The sequence below is a fragment of the Diplotaxodon limnothrissa genome, linkage group LG5 (assembly GCF_057381915.1).
Source record: "Diplotaxodon limnothrissa isolate DT_005_m linkage group LG5, D_limnothrissa_male_GT1.1, whole genome shotgun sequence".
Lineage (NCBI taxonomy): Eukaryota > Metazoa > Chordata > Actinopteri > Cichliformes > Cichlidae > Diplotaxodon > Diplotaxodon limnothrissa.
In genome coordinates, this window is record NC_140600.1 from 20296168 (window position 1) to 20315385 (window position 19218).

At 40.0% G+C, this 19218-nt stretch overlaps 2 protein-coding genes across 2 annotated transcripts; both read right to left on the minus strand.

The window, feature by feature from the left end:
- Nucleotides 1–221: 221 nt before the first annotated feature.
- chchd4b (coiled-coil-helix-coiled-coil-helix domain containing 4b) lies at nt 222–2847 on the minus strand. The gene is made up of 3 exons (XM_085354144.1): nt 2664–2847; nt 943–1041; nt 222–863 (listed from the first exon to the last, which is right to left on the minus strand). Exons 1-3 carry the CDS (start codon nt 2683–2685, stop codon nt 541–543), a joined length of 444 nt encoding a protein of 147 aa, XP_085210270.1. The 5' UTR covers nt 2686–2847; the 3' UTR covers nt 222–540.
- Nucleotides 2848–6006: 3159 nt separating this feature from the next.
- LOC146632183 (protein transport protein Sec61 subunit alpha-like 1) lies at nt 6007–12493 on the minus strand. The gene is made up of 12 exons (XM_085354145.1): nt 12421–12493; nt 11706–11773; nt 11496–11561; nt 11148–11226; nt 10933–11064; nt 10713–10822; nt 9442–9595; nt 9148–9308; nt 8834–9031; nt 8235–8426; nt 8067–8143; nt 6007–6992 (listed from the first exon to the last, which is right to left on the minus strand). The coding sequence occupies exons 1-12, from the start codon at nt 12425–12427 to the stop codon at nt 6806–6808; spliced, it is 1431 nt and encodes a 476-aa protein (XP_085210271.1). The 5' UTR covers nt 12428–12493; the 3' UTR covers nt 6007–6805.
- Nucleotides 12494–19218: the final 6725 nt, after the last annotated feature.

Here is a 19218-nt window from a genome sequence, read left to right on the forward strand (position 1 = left end):
ATTAGCACTCAGCTGAAGATTATTTACAACCATTATGGATGAGCACAGTGGCAGGATTAAACAACTTCACAAACCTTTTTTTCTTTTGTGCATTAAATCGCTTTGCTGGCAAAGTTTGTAAATGAAACTGAAATAAAAGTTTTATCTGCTACAGCATGCAAACAGTATCTGCTCTGTAGCCATTTTCCTTTAAGGACAAATCAGAAACCAGTGGAGGGAAAATCTTAAATACTTTTTGATATTAAGGTGGCAGCGTTTGCTTCCATCCAGCCAATCAAATTACTTTAAATTAACTCATAATAATCTGTAATCTCTGCTGCGTGTTTCCTCACTTTGTCTATCCAGCTTCCACACAGCCCAAAGCATAACAGCCATTTCTGATCATTTACAAATGAGCTATGAAAAAAAACTGTCGATAGTAAAAATAAACTAATGACAAATAATGAAAAAATATCTCTGCATTATTTTTGCTCAATAAAGGGATGATTAATTATGTCATGTATGGATACTGAGCGTCACTGTTGCTGCGGAGACTCATTATTAGCTCTCTGTGTTGGCCTGTTTGGTATCAGAGTCCTGATCTGAGGCAGATGTTGAGCTTTCATCCAGCGCATCTGTGGATTCAGAGTCTTTTGGGGTGTCGCTGGGTGATTTGTCATCTTCTTGTGGATAGAGCTCTGGGTAACGCTGCATGCACTCCTGCATAGACCTGAACTGCTCCAGGCAGTCAGAGCCCTTCACCTCCTCCTTACTATAGTGGAAACAAGAGAAGGCGTCCTTAAATTCAGTCCCACAGGGACCACTGGCCATCCCACCCAGGCAGGGGCAGTTCCAATTAATCTCCCCATTGGGAAGAATTAAGCCTGGGACGAGAGAGGAGAATACAGAATAAATAACTTGTAATTGTGCAACTTCACCAAAGCTTTCTTTACCGTTTCTCACCTCTCTCCTCAAATGGGTCATTGGGGTCTTCCTCCACGAGCTCCGCAGTGCTGGGTGCTGCATGATCCTCTTTGGTGGCAAAGATGATCGTGTCTTTACCTGTTGTGCGAAATAGAGCATTTTAAATAAATCATCAGGAAGGTATCAAAACTTTTTCCTGTCGTTGGGGGGTTTTTTTTGGCCATATATAAGTCAAAATTTTGAATTGAACATCTCAAAATTTCCACTTATTAAATGGAATTTTTACGAGATAACATGAAATGCCGGCTTACTTATGAAACGAGCTTCCACAGGAGATGATTGGTGGAGTTATTATTTTGTTAACACACTTAAAACAATGCTCAGCAATTCTTAACAGACTCTCTGAAGTGAAGATTTGCTGCTTTCTTTCTTTTTCGTGTTTTGTTTGTTGGTGTTTTATACAATTTTCTTTGAATCATTTAACAGCCAATAAAAGATTATTTGAAGTTATCACTCAAAGCACTTCAAACTAAATCCCAGGATTTTTTTCCAAGGACTTAAGAGCTTTATCTGGCATTGAGTCTTCCGAAGTATACAGAGAAAACCCCATAGACACAGCAAAAACATGAAGACGAAGATAAACACTCTTCCGGGGTAAGCTGAGAAAATCTCTGTCTGTCTGTCCTTCTCCCAATCTGTGATGTGTCTTCTCTGCTATCTGTTATTCAAGTTCCATCAGCATTGTGTTCTAGCACGCTATACAATGAAACTGTTTTCTCTGACACACATCTGTTCCCACAGTACGTGTTTACTGGTTGATATGAATGGGGAAATGTATAAAACAGGCTCAGCGGGACTGCCCTGGCAAGCACTCGCATACACTATTACTCTGTACTGCTTTTCCTCCCTTGTAAGTGAATAAACATAAAAGAGATTAAACTGACTTTGATTAAAACAGAGACATGAAGAGGGGTCATTATATCATAAAGGCACCTGAGCTGCCATTTCAGTGAGTGTGCAAAGTTTCCTGCCACTCCGTTGCATGCACAAACAAGCTTGCAATAAGCTAGTTTCATTTAGTTAAGTTCACATAAATTTAATACTGATAAATAGAAAAGGTAGTTACGAGCGTTTAACAGTTGTGATTATACACAGTTATATAATAAAGAATGTTCTCTTCCCACCTTTAAATGAAACATATTTGTGTGATGATAATTATTATTATTATGTGTGATTATAAACTCTTATCTCCAAGAACGAGTGTGCACTCTCCCTGTTCTCTGAAACATTAACTAAAGATTAATAAGCTGTAGTTCATTATTTATTATAGGCACTTTCCCCCCACTAAATAACTAAACTTAATCTACAGCATAGCCAATAAGGGCTGTGTAGTGTAAAAGCATCTTAAAACCACACTTGGTGTGACGAATTACTTAATCTGCTACCATGACAGTCCAAATACTTTCACACACACCTTAAACTATAACTAGACTAGAAGTGACTTTCTAACGTGCTAATATTAGTCACTTTAATAATTACGGTATGTTGCAGGCCTGGTGGACTGTAGCACGTTCTGGTCAAGGTTAAACTCTGACGGCCACAGGTGGCAGGCACTGTTGCCCTCTCAGGATAACTGTCCTAGCTCAGATCCTATGAGGGAGCTTCTTAATCCACCTTATTATTACACCAAGATTCATTTTTCATTCAGACTCAACTAAGCTTTAGAGAGTAGCTTTGCAGAAAAGTTAGCCCATGCTTACCTTCCTGTCTGACCGAACTCATCTCTTCACGCCGAAGCACATTAACTTCCTCCTCTTGACTCCTTGAAACAGATGGCAGTTCACTGATGGTTGCGCCTTTTACTGACACACAATGCAACAAACGCAAATATCACAGCATCGCAGGTTTTAATCCATCCTTCGGAAGCTGTTTCACAACTATCCTTGCCAGAACGTGGTTACTCTTCTTCTCCGAAAGTGTTGCTGGGATCGTTTACGCCACGGTGCGCGTTGCTGCCTCCTGGAGTTCGTAATAGAAATATCCTCTTCATCTTGTGTTTGGACCACACTTTATTTCTGCGAAATTACATAAAATGTTATGCGCTTAATTATTGAATATTATTCAAGTAATTACAGGTAGTTTGGTACACATTAAAGCTTTTGTCCCTAAAGTTCGGTTGTATTACAAATCAATTAACGTCACTGAAAATAAGGGAATGAAGAGACAATATTACATCTTCTACTTTTTTAATGTTAATTACACACTCATATGTTAAACATATGAGTGTGTAATCAATATAAAATGATAAAATAGAGATTACAAAAAGAGCTTTCAAAAAATGTTTATTTTTGGAGTAAATATATTGTGAGTTATAATCACAGGTGTTAATGCACACTGAGGGAAAAATATAATTCAGCAAACTGTTTCACGCATGACATGAACAATACAGGGATGGCCAGTTGTAATACCAGTTATTCTGGTATCTAATTAAAAAAGAAATCCATTTGCTTTGCCCAAACCAAACACCTGCTGTTCCTGAATAATACATTGTACAAAATTAAAAATAATACTACTAATTAAAGATCATTACAAAAAAATTAATGAACAAATTACTGCATTAGCATTCACCATTGCTCAATTCCTCTTTAATGGGGAAAAAGAGGAAATATCTGAAATATCTATTGAATAACTGATGCCCTGTGTCCAACAAATCACTTCCTTTGTCAAAATAACTTTTTCAGATCTTTAATGCTTAGCAAATACGTTATACTTCTCCCACAATCAAAGCTGTGGTATAGACTTTTATTTATTTTATTTTAATTTTTTTTAAGTTAACTAATTTATATTAGATTATATTTCATTTAAATTTATGTGTAATGTTGATGCAAATTGAATAAAAGAAAAAAAAAACCCAGACAAATAAAAAATTTTAGTCGCAAATGTCATAAAAATGCTGAATGCACAAATGCTGAAAGAGAAGGAACAACAGGAAGCAATACACCAGGAGATGCAACGTAAGCTCCACGATGTGAAAACAATGCATGTTGAGAAAAAAAATGAAGGGTTGCAAACAAAGTTTGATGAAGCACTCCATCGAAAAATAAAAATGCTGAAAGAAAAGGAACAGCAGGACTCAATACACCAACAAATGAAGTCTAAGCTTCAAGATTTGGAAGCAATACACCAGCAGATGCAGTGCAAGCTTCAGGTTACTGAGAAAAATAATGGAAGTTTGTGCGTAATGTTTGGTAAAGTGTTGAAAAGAAATACAGAAGTGGTTAAAAAGAAAGAACAGCAGGAGGTTATCCACCAGCACATGCTGTGCAGGCTCCAAACCATGGAAGCATTACATCATCAGATGCTGTACAAGCTTCACATCACGGAAAAAAATAATGAACGCTTACACGTAATGTTTAATGAAGCACTGAGACGAAACACAGAAATGTTGAAAGACAAGGAGCAAATGAAGCAATGTGCAAACAAATACAGGGCAAACTTCAAGACATGGAAGCAATTCAGCAAAAGCTCCAGAGCAAGCTTCAAGTCACCGAAGGTTTACACATAATGTTTTACTAAGCAGTGAGAATTAATACTGAATACTGAAATGCTTAAAGAGAAAGGAGAAACAGGAGCTATACACCAAGAGACTATGTGCAAACTTCAAGTATCAGAGAAAAATAATGAAGGTTTGCGTGTTCGATAAAGCACTCCAAAGAAATATGCAAATGCTTTAGAAGAAGGAACAATAGGAAGCAGTTCACCAACAGATGCAGTGCAAACTCAAAGACACAGAAAGAAAATGGAAGCATTACAAGAAATATTCGATAAAGAACTCAAAGAAAACTCAGACCTGCTAAAAGAGAAGGAAAAACTCCAGAAACCCAGAGAGAGATGCAGTATATTCTTTAAGACTTTGAAACATAAAATACAGAGTTGTGAGTATTAATAAAGGACAAAAACACTGAACTCAAGGAAGAGAAAGAGCAGCTTGAGAAGATATGCAGAGAAATAGAGCCAAATCCAAGAAGTGGTGACCAAAAACACCCAATTACAAGCACTCTACAGCAAAGTCCATTACGCAAACACCAAAATGCAAGAGTAAAAGCAACGACAGGAGAAAAATCTCAAAGACATACAGTCTTTATTTCAAGAACTACAGAAGAGACATGAAGAGTTAAAAGCCATCTATCACAAATAACAACAAAGAAACAAGGACATGCATGAGGCAAACGAAGAACTGCAGGAGAAAAACAAAGCCCTGCGAGAAAAGCAAAAGGAAAACCAGGAAACATTAGAAGAACTGGAGAGAAGGTGGAAGGTCAAGATGACATGCAGACGTTCAAACCAAGTATTGAAATGGAGAAGAACTGTGATGAAAATGACTTTGAAAATGGCATGGATGTTGGTGCAACAAGGTTGGTGCGCAGTCATTTGAATATTGCCTTCAGCAGCTTAGCGAACCAAACCCGAGATAACACCATTCTACTTAAACCGCTGTTATGCTAAAGCAGGATTAGTTCAAGTTTCTTAATTTAATGACAACTATAATCAATTCTTATGGAAGCACACTTTCAAAAAAAAACTTAAATTTTTTTGAACAATTGTTCAAAATCGGACTTATCTACATCTTACAAATATCAAAGTCCGATGTAAAGCTTTGCAGGCACTTGAATGTCCTACTTAGTATTATTCTCTAACAAAACCACATTATTTCATCATGTTTTTATACTGTCTGTTTTCCTCTTTGTGTAATACTTTGGCGGTTTATGTGCAAAGACCAGAAACTCAAACTGAAACCACAGGTTTAATTCTGACAGGGTCCTGCGGGCTGATCTGTAAACCACCAGACAGTAAAGCCATCATTTGTTAACAAATACATCAAAATATGGGAACTAAATCCACAATATTGTGGTGACATAAACATCACAAAAACCTCCCCAGATTCACCTGTTGTATAAAAAGGACATCCCAAGCAAATAGTTAAAAGTCAGTCTTTTTCCACAAAATGTTTTATTGAGAATGTTTTTTGTACAAGTTTGTTCTGAAATGCAATTATTTTTACATATTCAAAGACTTTATCTTACACTTAAGACAAATTCAAGTTATTTAATATATGGCCTATGTACAGTCTGTTTGGAAAAGTTATTATTGAAAGTACACAAAGCAGACAACTAAAAACAAAACAAGGCATAAGACTGCATGATGTGGGTAACAAGAGTCAATGAAAGCTGTCATTTAATACTGAAGCTCCCCGGGAATGCCTTAAATTAAAAATGAGTTTTGAATGTTTCCCAGAGGTTGGAACCCAATGTGAGCTCCATCTCTTCTTCTCGGAGGACCCTGACCCAATAAACACTTCAGTGCAGTGTCCCGATCAGAAACATACACACTCCTCGACTCTGACAGTTCACCTCCTGGTTTACACCATTAACTGACTGGCAGGTTAACTAAAAAAAAAAAATTAAATAAAGCTGAAAGTAAAAGTAGGAGATAACACTAAGCACACTGAAGACAGATGACCGTCACCATCCAAATCAAGTATGCCTGCATACCAAAGCATTTGTCAGTCCAGAAGGGGGGAGGGACTCCTGCAGGAAGCCTATAGATGAATATAGGAAGCTTTAATCACGTTTAATCAGGTAGAAACATGGATAAAGCACAGCCAAATGTCTTTCTTTGCACCATTTTGGAAGGTCTGTGGGGAAAACAAATGGAGTGAAGAGTCAGCATATTGTCCCAGCACCTCACAGTACCCGATTTCAGCGGAGACTCCTGAAGGTTCCTCAAACGTCCTAAAAAAATTGCAGTGCCGATGATGCAGGGGCTTCTCATGGCTGTAAAATAAACGCGGGTTTTGTGGTGCTAAAAAAAGTTGGGTCAAAAGCAAGAAAGAGCACGATGGCTAGAAGAATAGGCCTTCAAAGCTCCCTACTTCACTCTGTTCTTTCACAAATATTTCAAAGTACTGGTAGATAATGGTGACGGCCAGCAGGATACCAGTGCCAGAGCCAATGGCTCCAAGGAAGTCTGCCATCACTGACAAACCACCGATACACAGTCCACCAAAGGCAGCAGCAGTGGGAATGTATCTAAAATGAAAACAGAGAAATTAAGGAAATTACACACCCTGTGTTTTTTTGTTGAAAATGCAATCTGTAGTAAGGATGATAGCATTCACATATACGGCTTAAGAAAAAAGAAGAAGAAAGAAAGGGAATACGCAATCAGTTTAACATAAAGACACAAAGTCAGTTAAAATTAATAAATATCACCCTGTCAATTTAGAAAGCACAAGCCATTGTGAACTCATTTCATCTACTGTGGTGTAAATGAAAGTGACAACAAATGCACTGGAGACAACAATAATAATTCCTCCAAAAGGGAATGATTGTAGTCACCAAAACCTTTCACAGAGTTTTTACTAGTGTCTTTTTTGTTCACTGCTGGCAACATGAGACAATTCAAGTTCCAGCTCTTCCTGGATGGCACATTGAAAAGTGCCGCTGCACCTACCACAGTCTCAAGAGTGTGGAGGAAATAGTAGGAGAAGATCATCAATTCAGCAATAGGAGCTGTATCTGCTCCAGCACTGCCAGAGCCCTACAAAACGACCTACCCCCCAACCCTCCATGTGCATTATTCCAACTAAAGTGTCAGATACAGACTCGACAAGTGTTACACAAAGGCCGCAATCCTTTAGTGGAACCTGTGCCAACAGACTGGCACCATGCAGTTTGACTGGCATTCCCCCAGAGAAAACCAGAGCTGGCAGGTTCGCCACTGGCGCCCTATTTTCTTCAGTGATGAAAGGAAGGAAGTTCACCTCATGTGAGCATGTGAAAGACAGACGTTCATGCTTCCTATCCCTGACTTTGTGTTATACACTGATGATCATGTTCCCTTACATTTTTGAGAAGTGTACACTCACTTAACTAAGTAGTGCTTAAAAGAGCAGTTTAGCAAAAAGTGTGGGTTGGCATTATTTATATGTAGGAAATGTGAAAAGCAGTTATATGGAGGCTGTGTCTGGATGAACTCATGACATAACCTCCTGAACCAGAGCATTGCATAACAAACACTTGAAACACAAAATTGTTCTGTATATTTTGGGAAGCTGGCGAAAATCTAGAAGGTCAACAGGTGTAACAGATCTTGTATTTTACCTGTTAAGCTCATGGACCATTGAGGTCTCTCTGTGTCCCCTCATCACCATCTGCTGCTCCTTCAGCTGTTTTGCAACCTGCATGACAGGAAATGGAATAGAGCTCTAAGAACGAGTTTTCTTGAAACAATGTCATAACACAACCTACTAGAAAGCAGTAATAACTTACATCTTTTGCAGAGGAGCCTGATACTTCAATCCAGGTTTTGGAGAAAAAGGCACATGAACCAAGCATGAAGATGATGTAGATTACTGCGTGGACTGGGTCCTCCAGAACAGAGCCAAATGATTCAGGTGGAGAGAAGTAGTAACAGAGTCCCCCGACTGGGTAAGCACGGGCCGGGCCACCAGACGATGTGTCCTGGGAAAACGGGAACAAAACGTACTCCATCAGTCACTAATGTTAACATGATAATGAGTTGTCAGACTCCGGTACAATCTTTCCACAATTTTATTTTGTTTCCTTTTATCAATAACCAAAAATATCCAAGAATAGGCTTGTCCTGGCACACAGGTGTGAATGTCATGGTAAGCTTACATAAATGCAGCTTGTGTAGTTAGAAAAATATGGTTAAAAAACAAAACAAAACTGACTGTTTGAGAGGAGGTAGTTTTTATAAAGAAGATGGATCGCCAAACCATTAGCAGAGGCATTTATTTTTGGGTTGTTAGGTGTTGGGTCTTTTTGCACTTTAAATAAGGCATTTTGCAGGTCAACACACTAACAAACTGAACTGAAGAATCTATAAAACACAAACATGTACTCACAGACCACGTTCCGAGCAGATTAACCAGGAAATTGCCACTGAAGCGCGTGGAGAGCATCTGGGAGATCACATACAAGTTGGAGACCAATGCAGACTGCAGGATGATGGGAATGTTGGAAGTATAAAAGAGCTTGATGGGGTAGGTGTTGTACTGTCCACGGTAACGAGCTGACTTGATTGGCAGATCCACCCTGAATCCCTGTGAGAGAAGAGATTAATTCATCACACTGATTTATTTTTATTTTTTTAAATACACGTTTTAAATCTCAAGTGGGTTAGTGTGAAGTCAGACAAAAGAAAAGAAAAGCAACCGACCTGAAAGTATATCACTACAGCAAAAACAAAGACTGTAGCAATCAGGTTCATGAGGTTGGGCAGGTTCTGTCTGTAGAAGGCCTCTCTCAGAGCACGCACTTTGTCAGTCCTTGTGGCAAGCAAATGGAAAAGAGCAATGATCGCACCCTCAAACTCCGTGCCTGGAAACACAGAAAAAAACCCTCTCAAATTAGAAACCTCGTTTTGGAATGCAAAGATGCAACATGGTTTTTTTAAATTATTATTTAATTTAAAAAAAAATCACTTTGTAAAAACCAATTATTGGTTCCTTACCTCTTCCAGTGTTCACAGTAGTGGGACTGAAGGCCTTCCACACAATCGTTTCACAGATGTTGGTAGCAATGAACAAGGAAATGCCTGAACCAAGACCATAGCCCTTTTGGAGCAACTCATCCAGCAGCAGCACAATCAGCCCAGCCACAAACAGCTAGAGAGAAACGTAACAGTTCGAGTCATATGAGATTGCTATGGAGATTTGCCATGTTTGGAAAGTTTTGAGTATCGACTCCAACAAACACATTACGTCTTCTGTTTTTACATTTAAAATTAATAAAAAATTATGTAGGCTTGTGGAATGAAAGATTAATAAAAAAATAATAATACTGACAGCAGATGGGATACATTCAAAAATTTTACTCCACTTCGTTCTCACATTCACAAGATTATAAGAAGCTGTGGTGACAGCAAAACCCCCTCAGCTCACAACCCCAGCAGGTTGTGAGCTGAGCAGAATAAATGAAAAAGAAATGATTTCAATTGATTCATTTTTTTTGAAAATTACTGCATCTATACCTGTTGTTACGTCATCAATGAGTATAACAGTTACCCTAAATGATAAATAAAGCTGAAAATAACTGAAATTTAATTATGTTTCCTAGCCCAAGGAGTTCTTTAAAGTACCAGTAGCGTCATCTCAGTAACAGAAAGTACAGCGTATGTGTGCTTTAGGTTGAGAGCGTGAAAGTAACATCTCCTTGGGAGTATATTTATACTCACAGGTTTAAAACTATTACCAACTAATAACAATTTAAAAAAGGCTGATTTTAATCAAAGGGTTTTCACTGGTATTCTTTGAGTGTTTATGAAAAGGTAGCAGACGAGGCTTTGGGAAAAGACAAGCTGGAAAAAAAAAATCTCCATTGCCTCAGCCTTTTGTAAAGAGATTAGAATTTTGTATTGCTGTATAATCAACTACTAATCACACAACTCTAATATGAATGCTGAACCAGACCTTGTACTTAGTTACCCTGTATTTGACAGAGTAACTAATGAAACCTCTCTCTGAAATGCGCCTCGTGCACTTCTTTAATTGTGATGTCAACATTAAGTTTAATAAGAATGACATTGAATAAACAGTAATGCCAGTGTAAGGGACATGTCTGTAATAATAACGTTCATAAAAACAAAAACAACATTGTTGGAAACTCTGAGGAACCAAACAATTAATAATTAATTAATAAAACAATTTATTTAATTTATATTTATATACATGTCCTGACATTACACAGTTCAGGTATGTTTGCAGATATTCATCCTGTTCTCACCTGAATGATGATCAGCAGACAGATCCCTGCACCCATCTCTGACGGATCTCCGTACATGCCAGTCATCACATACACAATAGCCTGTCCAATGGTGATGATCATGCCAAACACTGAAGAAAAAAAATAAATAAATAAAAAAAAATCAGAGGTCAGAGACCCTAAAGTCTTGATAGGCAATTTCAAACTACTTCAAACCAGCACCTGAGCAGAGATTACATACATTTTTGTGCTCCATTAAAAAGCGCTCTGTCCTTTGGAGTGTCTCCAACTTCGATGATCTTAGCTCCAGCAAGCAGCTGCATGATCAGGCCTGAGGTGACAATTGGCGAGATACCCAGCTCCATCAAAGTACCTAGAAGAAAATGTTCAAGTTAGACCCCAGAAAACAGCAGACATATATCTAACTTATACACAAATATATTAAAAAGTATATACCTCTGTTTGAGGCCAGAATGACTCTCATCCAGTAGAAAGGATCTGCAGAGTCTGAGGACATTATGCCAAACAGGGGAATCTGAAAAGCAACATATTGCATTTACAGTCGAGTCTTAATTGGCTGCGTGAAGTGTTATAATTGTGTGTCCCCTGAATTCACTGACTTCAGCTTGATACTTTGACTATTATGTAAGAAACATTCCTGTAACAGACAACTTAATGTAATAATAACATTGTAATAATTTATGCTAAGTTTTTTTTTTACTTATTTAAGCTGTTGAGGTTTTTTCCCCTATTAAAAACATAATAAAAATGTAAATACACAAACTAAACAACAGTGAGACTCACCTGGCAGCACACCAGAAAGATGAAAAGAGTGATAGCAGTCCATAACACCTTCTCTCTGAACTGGATCTAATGGTTGAGCAAATGTAATAAGTTTAAAACGAGGGGAGGGGGGTAAAAAAATTAAAGCAAACACAATATAAAGCTTACTGATTGCTAATTGTTTATTTAGAACTATGAAAACAAGGGGGAGGTATTTAAAAACACACATACCTTTCTTTCGGGTTTTTGGATCTCTGGCAGCACAGCACAGAAAGGCTTTATCACCTCCAAGAATTTGACTGAAAACAAACAAACAAAGAAACAAACATGAGTAAAAAGGTGATCATATCTGGTTATCATCAGCGGGACGTGGTAATGAATGGGGGGCGGACTTTACAGACAAATGTGAATGTACCAACAATGTACCTGGAGTAAAGCAAAGCTTTGAAAAAAAAAATCAGTTTCCTGTTGTTATGTCAGATCTTTACAGTACCTCTACAACCTACATGTTTCTAGTAATGCAAGGCAGGAAACAGGAACAGCGGACTCACAAAAAACAGAGCTTCTTATGCGTCGTCATCACTAGACTGTCAATGTCTTTGAATGAGTGGCTAACAAGTTAGCGTAAAGGTCTCGAAATTAAGCCACTCACCGTATCGCTTTTAAAGGATATCTACAGACTAGAAAACTAGTTTGCCAAAATATCACCTAGTTATTAAGCTAAACCCTACAACTACTTCTCATTAGAAATATTTTCATAACAGGGAAAAAACCATTTATCAACCAGGAAGCTAGCGACTAAATGCTAGCTGCATGCGATCAACGCCAGTTGCTAGTTACCGTTAGCTAACTAAGTTGTCAAAAACACATAAAACACTGTTTCAGTTTTGCTCCTCGTTTTTTGCAGATCACAGTCTTAAAAATCATGTGCCAAAGTGAAACTTACTGCCCATGATGTCCCAACTGGTCTCTTTGTACGGTTCTTCACAGTGGAAATGAGACCAGCTTGAGCCTGAGTAACTGAGCCACCGGGAGGAAAAGGAGGCGACACGTCATCACTACAGACACGAAGACCAGCGATTTAAAGAGACAGCGACCTTTTAACTGAACATCACATACACAGTTGCAATACAAAGAAAAGAAGAACAAATATGAAAAGCTACATTTTAATAGACCTACTTTAATTTTTGACATACTTGTGTAAAGCAAACAACCCCGGAGCCTGACAGTCCCAGAGAAACAGAGGGACAATATTTTTCAGCTGCTACTACTGCAGTTAAAGTTACAAATCGTAAAATATCGCCACTTGATGTCAATAGATTGCAGAGTGCAGTCAAATGAATTTGTTGCCTGTGTCATGCGCGCTGATTCTGATGTCACGTCTTGTGTCCTGTCCACTGGGCAGTCCAGCACCTCTCGATTTTTGTAACCTGGCGCACTGTGCCGCAGCTTGGTTGAAGTAACAAGTGTACAATCGTGTCAGATTTTATTGCCATTTTAGTGGAGTTGTTGGAAAAGTTGGAAAACGTTACAACAACAAAAAACGTTAGACAACATCTTGGCTTTGACCTTTTTCCTCTGGCATAACCAGCCAGGCTTGTAACCAACCAGTTGGACATGTCTAATCTGCTGACAGTGAGTAATTGCAACAATAATGGGAATAAATAAGCATGTTTATGCATATTTTCACGTGTAACAGTTCAGTTCAGGAAATAAATCTTGATGTGATGAGGAAGAAAATATTTTTTTAAATAGATTCTAGTTGCATTGTCTCTTTCCTTTGCATTTTTGATTCTTTGGTTAAAGACTTTCAGTGAAGCAGTGGTAGAAGACAGTCAGCAGCTCCTTCTTCAGGTCCATTTTTCTGAGGATTCTCAGAAAGTGGAGACGCTGTTGGGCCTTCTTCAAAACCGCAGAGGTGTTAGAGCTCCATTGGAGGTCTGTGTCTATGTGCACACCCAGGAACTTGAAACTGGACACCCTTTCCACACACTCCCCGTTGATGCTGACAGGCTGCAGCTCGGACTTCCTCCTTCTGAAGTCAACTACCAGTTCTTCTGTCTTGGTGGTATTGAGGTCCAGGTTGTTGTCTACACACCAATCTGTCAGCCTCTGAACTTCAGCTCTGTACGCCGTCTCATCTCCCCCTGAGATGAGCCCCACCACGGTGGTATCATCTGCAGACTTAATGACTGCGTTGTCTGGGTGGGAACTAACACAGTCATGTGTGTACAGAGTGTACAGTAGAGGACTCAGTCAGTACACAGCCTTGTGGAGAGCCAGTGTTAAGGCTGAGGGGTGAGGAAAGATGAGGCCCCACTCTAACTCTCTGTACACGGTCTGACAGGAAGTCTCTGATCCAGCGGCAGGTGGTAGAAGGAAGTCCAATATCCAGCAGTTTAACTATTAGTCTGTCTGGGAGTATCGTATTTAAAGCAGAGCTAAAGTCAACAAAGAGCAGCCTGGCATAACGCCCTTGTTGTTCCAGGTGAGAGATAGTGGTGTGGAGCGTTGTAGCAATGGCATCTTCAGTTGGTCTGCTAGCTCTGTGTGCGAACTGGAGCGGGTTGAGTGTGGGTGGCAGGCAGGACATGATGTGATGTGATGTTGAACCAGTTTCTTGAAGCACTTCATTATAACAGGGGTTAGAGCAACTGGTCGGTAGTCGTTGAGGCTGCTAATGTTGGTATGCTTTGGCAGTGGGACAATTGTGGCTGACTTTAGGATGCAGGACTGGGAGAGTGAAGTGTTGAAGATCTTAGTGACGACCCCAGCCAGCTGGTCTGCACATTCTTTTAGAACCCTTCCGGTCACCCCGTCTGGACCTGCGGCCTTCCTGGGGTTCACTGCCCTCAGTGTGCACCTCATCTCATATTCCTGCACCACGAGACTTTGGCTGCTGCTGCTGTCCGATTTAGCAGTTTAACACTCAAAAGAGGCTATTTCATAATGACTTATTTTATTCTGAGGGTATATAATACAAAGTACTACAATATTAAGCATTAACTTCATCATAAACTGTACAAAATATTACTATTTTGCTTAAAATCGACCTGACTACTTGTTCCTCCACTGCTGAAACATGACTTTCTCCACCAGAGGGCAGCGCTGACCAGAGGCAAAAATGTAGCTCAGGCAATACAGGGTTGTCAAGAAAGTGATACTGCTCCTTTTGAGTTTCACTTTCAACAAAGGCAAAATAATATACACAAAGGAGTTTACAGAATAACCAGAGCAGTTGATAGTGTCAGTAAAGGCAAAACAATAGGCCAGCATCAGTATTAACAATGATGAATAAGATTAATATATCTGCTCTTTCTTTTTAAGTGGTGTGCAATGACGTCAGCATATACAAGGGTTCCACTATTTATGCTTTGATTTGATGCTCCTGGTTTAGATACAAATAGCATTTAAAGGTAACAACATTACGTAATTAAAGTGGCGATTTGTTGCAACCGCAAACAAGGTTTTGATCTACATGGAGGTGAAACACATAGTAACTTCGAGGATGTTCTTGTTTCTTCTAGTCATTTCTTTTTTTAATTCCACATTTTCCAGATCAGTTTAAAGAGGACCTATTATACCAATTCCCCATTCTTAGACTGGGCTTTAGTGCAGCCTCTTAACACCAACTGTCTAAAACTACTCTCACTTTAAATGAGAGGCAACCCTCCCTGCAACTTTAACTTTCTCCTGATTGGCTGCCTCTCACAAACACAAGATTTGACCAGGACTTTTATATACTGCAAGACTGTCAGATCCATCCATCCATTTTCTCTTTCACTTATTTGGGGCTGGGTTGCAGAGGCTAAGCAGAGAGGTCCAGACCTCCCACTCCTTAGCCACTTCCTCTAGCTTATCCACAGGGACATTGAGGTGTTTCCAGGCCTGCCAAGCAATATAATCTCTCCAGTGTGTGTCCTGGGTCTGCACTAGGGCCTCCTTCCAGTGGGACATGCCCAAGACACCTTACCCAGGAGGCACCCAGGAGGTACCCTAATCAAATACCTAAACCACCTCTTTCAGCATTGAGGAGTAGCACACAATATCATAGTACATTGTCAGATCTCAGAATTATTCATACATTTTATTTAATTCTAAAAAGAAGATATTAGTGTCTTGAACAAAAATTTTTGAACTAGTGCCCCAAAACATTATATGAATTGTAAACGTGACTTGTGACATGGTCACTGTGAACGCAAATACTCAAGCTGAACAAAAACACATGCAAAGAAAAGTTCCTTGGCAGCTGGTGTTGCACAAGAGTCGTTGATTTCATTGAAATATGAGCATGAAGGAATTTTGAGTTCCTTGGACTGATACTGGTGGATGTTTGTTCTCCTTCCTTTTTGTCTCACATTCATCTCATTCCTTGTTTTGTTCCTGGAGGCCCGCCCTCCTCTCATGCAAGTCTGCCAGTTAATTCACCTCCATGATCAAGGAACTGACCTCCCAGCCCATTGTTCATTCAGTGGTGCTAGTTTCAGTCATTGTGCAATGTACTGTTTATAAGGTTGGGGAAACGTTTCTCCCACTGCAAACGCTACGTCCAGATGAACAGAATCAACCTTTAGGGATTTACTTACCTGGATGGTTGAGCATGCATCAAGACATTAATTTACCTGCCATCAAAAACCAGGACACTCTTGGGTCTGGGTTCTGTTTCCCCCTCTGGGGGCGAGGGTACCTGGACCCGGGGTATAGAGTACGCTTGGGGAGTGTGATCGTGTATACAGCGTCCCTTTATGTCTGTCTCCACGTCGGTTGAGTGTGAAGTACATATGAGAGCATGAGGGTGGGAATGGATGTTTGTATCTGTGTGTGCCTGTATGTCTGTGTCTATATGTCAGGTTGGGTATCAGACGCCACCTCTCTGGGGACATCTCGGGCCCTCCAAGGTTTGGAGGCCTATCTCCACCCACCACCACTTCCCCTGCCGGTGGCGGACTCCCTCAGGTATCGGTGCGTTGGTGGTTCTTTGTATCTGGGGGTGGGTGTCCGGGTACACACCGGCTCACTCCTTGGCGGCCGCTTATTGGGGCTCGCTCGGGCCACTTTGGAGGTGGGGTGCCCCCGGCCTCTCGGCCTGGGGCTCGGTCACTCAGGCACAGCTGGCTGCCGGCGGAGCTCACGGGCGCGTCACTGCAACTCCCCCTGGCTTCTGCTCCGCGGCTGCTGAATGAGCTCTCATCTGGGACTCTCCTCAGCTCTTACTGGGACAGTGGCGCGGCTGCCCCTCTGTGGGTCTTCCTTGGTCTCTTGTGTTCTGGGTGCCTCTGGATGTCTGGAGTTTTGATCTCCTCCATACCTGCTTGATACCATAGAGGACAGGGCTGTGGCTCCCCACACTCTCTAGCAGATCATTACATGGAGAAACCTTTGGAATGCAAGCATGCTGATCCACACAGGTATGCACACAGGTGTACACATGGGTATTCACAGATGCGGACTACAGCTTTCTTGGCTGCTGCCTCAAAGCACACTGTGCGCTGTCTATCTTGCGTGCTGCACAATATCGTTTATTATTTAGTAACTATTGATATCTATGACTAGCTAGTTTATTGTGATGGTGCTTTTTTTATTTTTTTTATTATTATGTTGCTCTTTGTTGTTTGCTGTCTCCCCTGTTTTTTTTGTTTTTCTTTCTCTCCATACAGGTGACCCAGGAGTTTTTTTTTTTTTGTTTTTTTTTCTCTCTTCCCCCCCTTCTCACCGTCTCTTCTCCCCTTTGGTTTTCTTTCTTCCTCTCCCCCTCTTTCTTTCATTCTTTCCCCCTGTCCTATTAAAAAAAAAAAAAAAAAAAGGATGACAAAGGATGAACTGAAGCTCCGCCATCACGTGATGTCACATGCTGCTGTTTCTGATGTCACTTCCAAAAAAAAAAAACAAAAAAAACCAAAAAAAAAACAAAAAAAACCAGGACACTCACAGCATACAGACATCAAAAGATCCACATTTTTCTCTAATTTAAATGAATTTGTGTGTGTTTGAACTGACTTGCATGTTTGTGTGTGTAAAACAGATGGTCACACTAATAGCTGACTGTGAGAGAGATAGAGTTAGTCGCCAGGGGATTTATAAGGCCACATGCTGATGTTCTGTGCCTGTACCCCACGGATTGTCTGTCAGTAAGGAGAAGCTTGTTGAGGAGAACTTGCTGAAGCTTGTTTAGCCAGCATACTGGTTTATTATGCTGTAAACCCTCTACATACTGATTTAAATTTGGGTTCATCCACTTGCTCTAAAGTTAGCCAAGCCTTCACTGCTCAGAATAAACAGGCTGTGTCTCAGGCAAAGACCTGATCTGAACTCTTGGTGACCCACAGACTGCTAACATATAGTATTTCACTAGGTCTGTTTAAAATGTAACTGCTACATATACGGTACTAACGTCAGTGTGTTATAACTGGTTGATTTAAATTGTTCCTGTAATCCGCTGCACTGATCCAGCACACAGAAGAACGCCATGTCCTCGACCCTAAACTCCAGGCTAGATAAACCCTAGTGACCAAAGAGCACTAGCTCCTCTCTGAAGGAAATTTCCTACGTAGTCTTAAGAGGGTTGACGAAAAATAATTAAAGCTGGTAGCAAGAGCATAATCTTGGAGAAGTTCTGAAAACCAATTAAAAGGATTAAAGAGCTATACACGGAGATGAGAAGCTCTGTGAAGCAATGCAGTTAACACAGCAAACACAGCAGTGCTTTGAGCTAAATACCAACAAAAACAATGCTGACTTTTAGTTCAGTGTGTTAGCATGCCATGATAATTATCACTGAAAACAAAGCACAGGATTGTAAATAGTTTTGCGTCAAACACTGTCATTAACTTAGTGCCATCACATTATTATATGTTGTGTTATGGTGGGAAAAATCGCATGTTAAACCTGATAAACATGATCCACAAAGCAACAGGAATGTCCAGGAGTTGTTGTTATGTATGTCAATTTTCTGGTCCACTAAAATCTGCAAGATACAAAACATAGGACTCATGAACATCTGTAGAAAATTTCCTAGTGATTGATCCAATAACACAAGAAATTTGTGTCTGAAACACCTACTGCTGCCGTTTGGTCACACTCACTTTACATGTTTAGCCAGCATACTGGTTTATTATGCTGTAAACCCTCTACATACTGATTTAAATTTGGGTTCATCCACTTGCTCTAAAGTTAGCCAAGCCTTCACTGCTCAGAATAAACAGGCTGTGTCTCAGGCAAAGACCTGATCTGAACTCTTGGTGACCCACAGACTGCTAACATATAGTATTTCACTAGGTCTGTTTAAAATGTAACTGCTACATATACGGTACTAACGTCAGTGTGTTATAACTGGTTGATTTAAATTGTTCCTGTAATCCGCTGCACTGATCCAGCACACAGAAGAACGCCATGTCCTCGACCCTAAACTCCAGGCTAGATAAACCCTAGTGACCAAAGAGCACTAGCTCCTCTCTGAAGGAAATTTCCTACGTAGTCTTAAGAGGGTTGACGAAAAATAATTAAAGCTGGTAGCAAGAGCATAATCTTGGAGAAGTTCTGAAAACCAATTAAAAGGATTAAAGAGCTATACACGGAGATGAGAAGCTCTGTGAAGCAATGCAGTTAACACAGCAAACACAGCAGTGCTTTGAGCTAAATACCAACAAAAACAATGCTGACTTTTAGTTCAGTGTGTTAGCATGCCATGATAATTATCACTGAAAACAAAGCACAGGATTGTAAATAGTTTTGCGTCAAACACTGT

Coding starts and splice junctions, on each gene's coding strand:
- chchd4b (XM_085354144.1), bottom strand. CDS start 2,685: ATGAGTTCGGTCAGACAGGAAG. Junction 1,042..2,663: donor GAGTTCGGTCAGACAGGAAG/GTAAGCATGGGC, acceptor TTCGCACAACAG/GTAAAGACACGATCATCTTT. Junction 864..942: donor TGACCCATTTGAGGAGAGAG/GTGAGAAACGGT, acceptor CTCTCGTCCCAG/GCTTAATTCTTCCCAATGGG.
- LOC146632183 (XM_085354145.1), bottom strand. Junction 9,596..10,712: donor GTCTGCTGATCATCATTCAG/GTGAGAACAGGA, acceptor GTTTCTCTCTAG/CTGTTTGTGGCTGGGCTGAT. Junction 8,144..8,234: donor CAGGCTCCTCTGCAAAAGAT/GTAAGTTATTAC, acceptor CCTGTCATGCAG/GTTGCAAAACAGCTGAAGGA.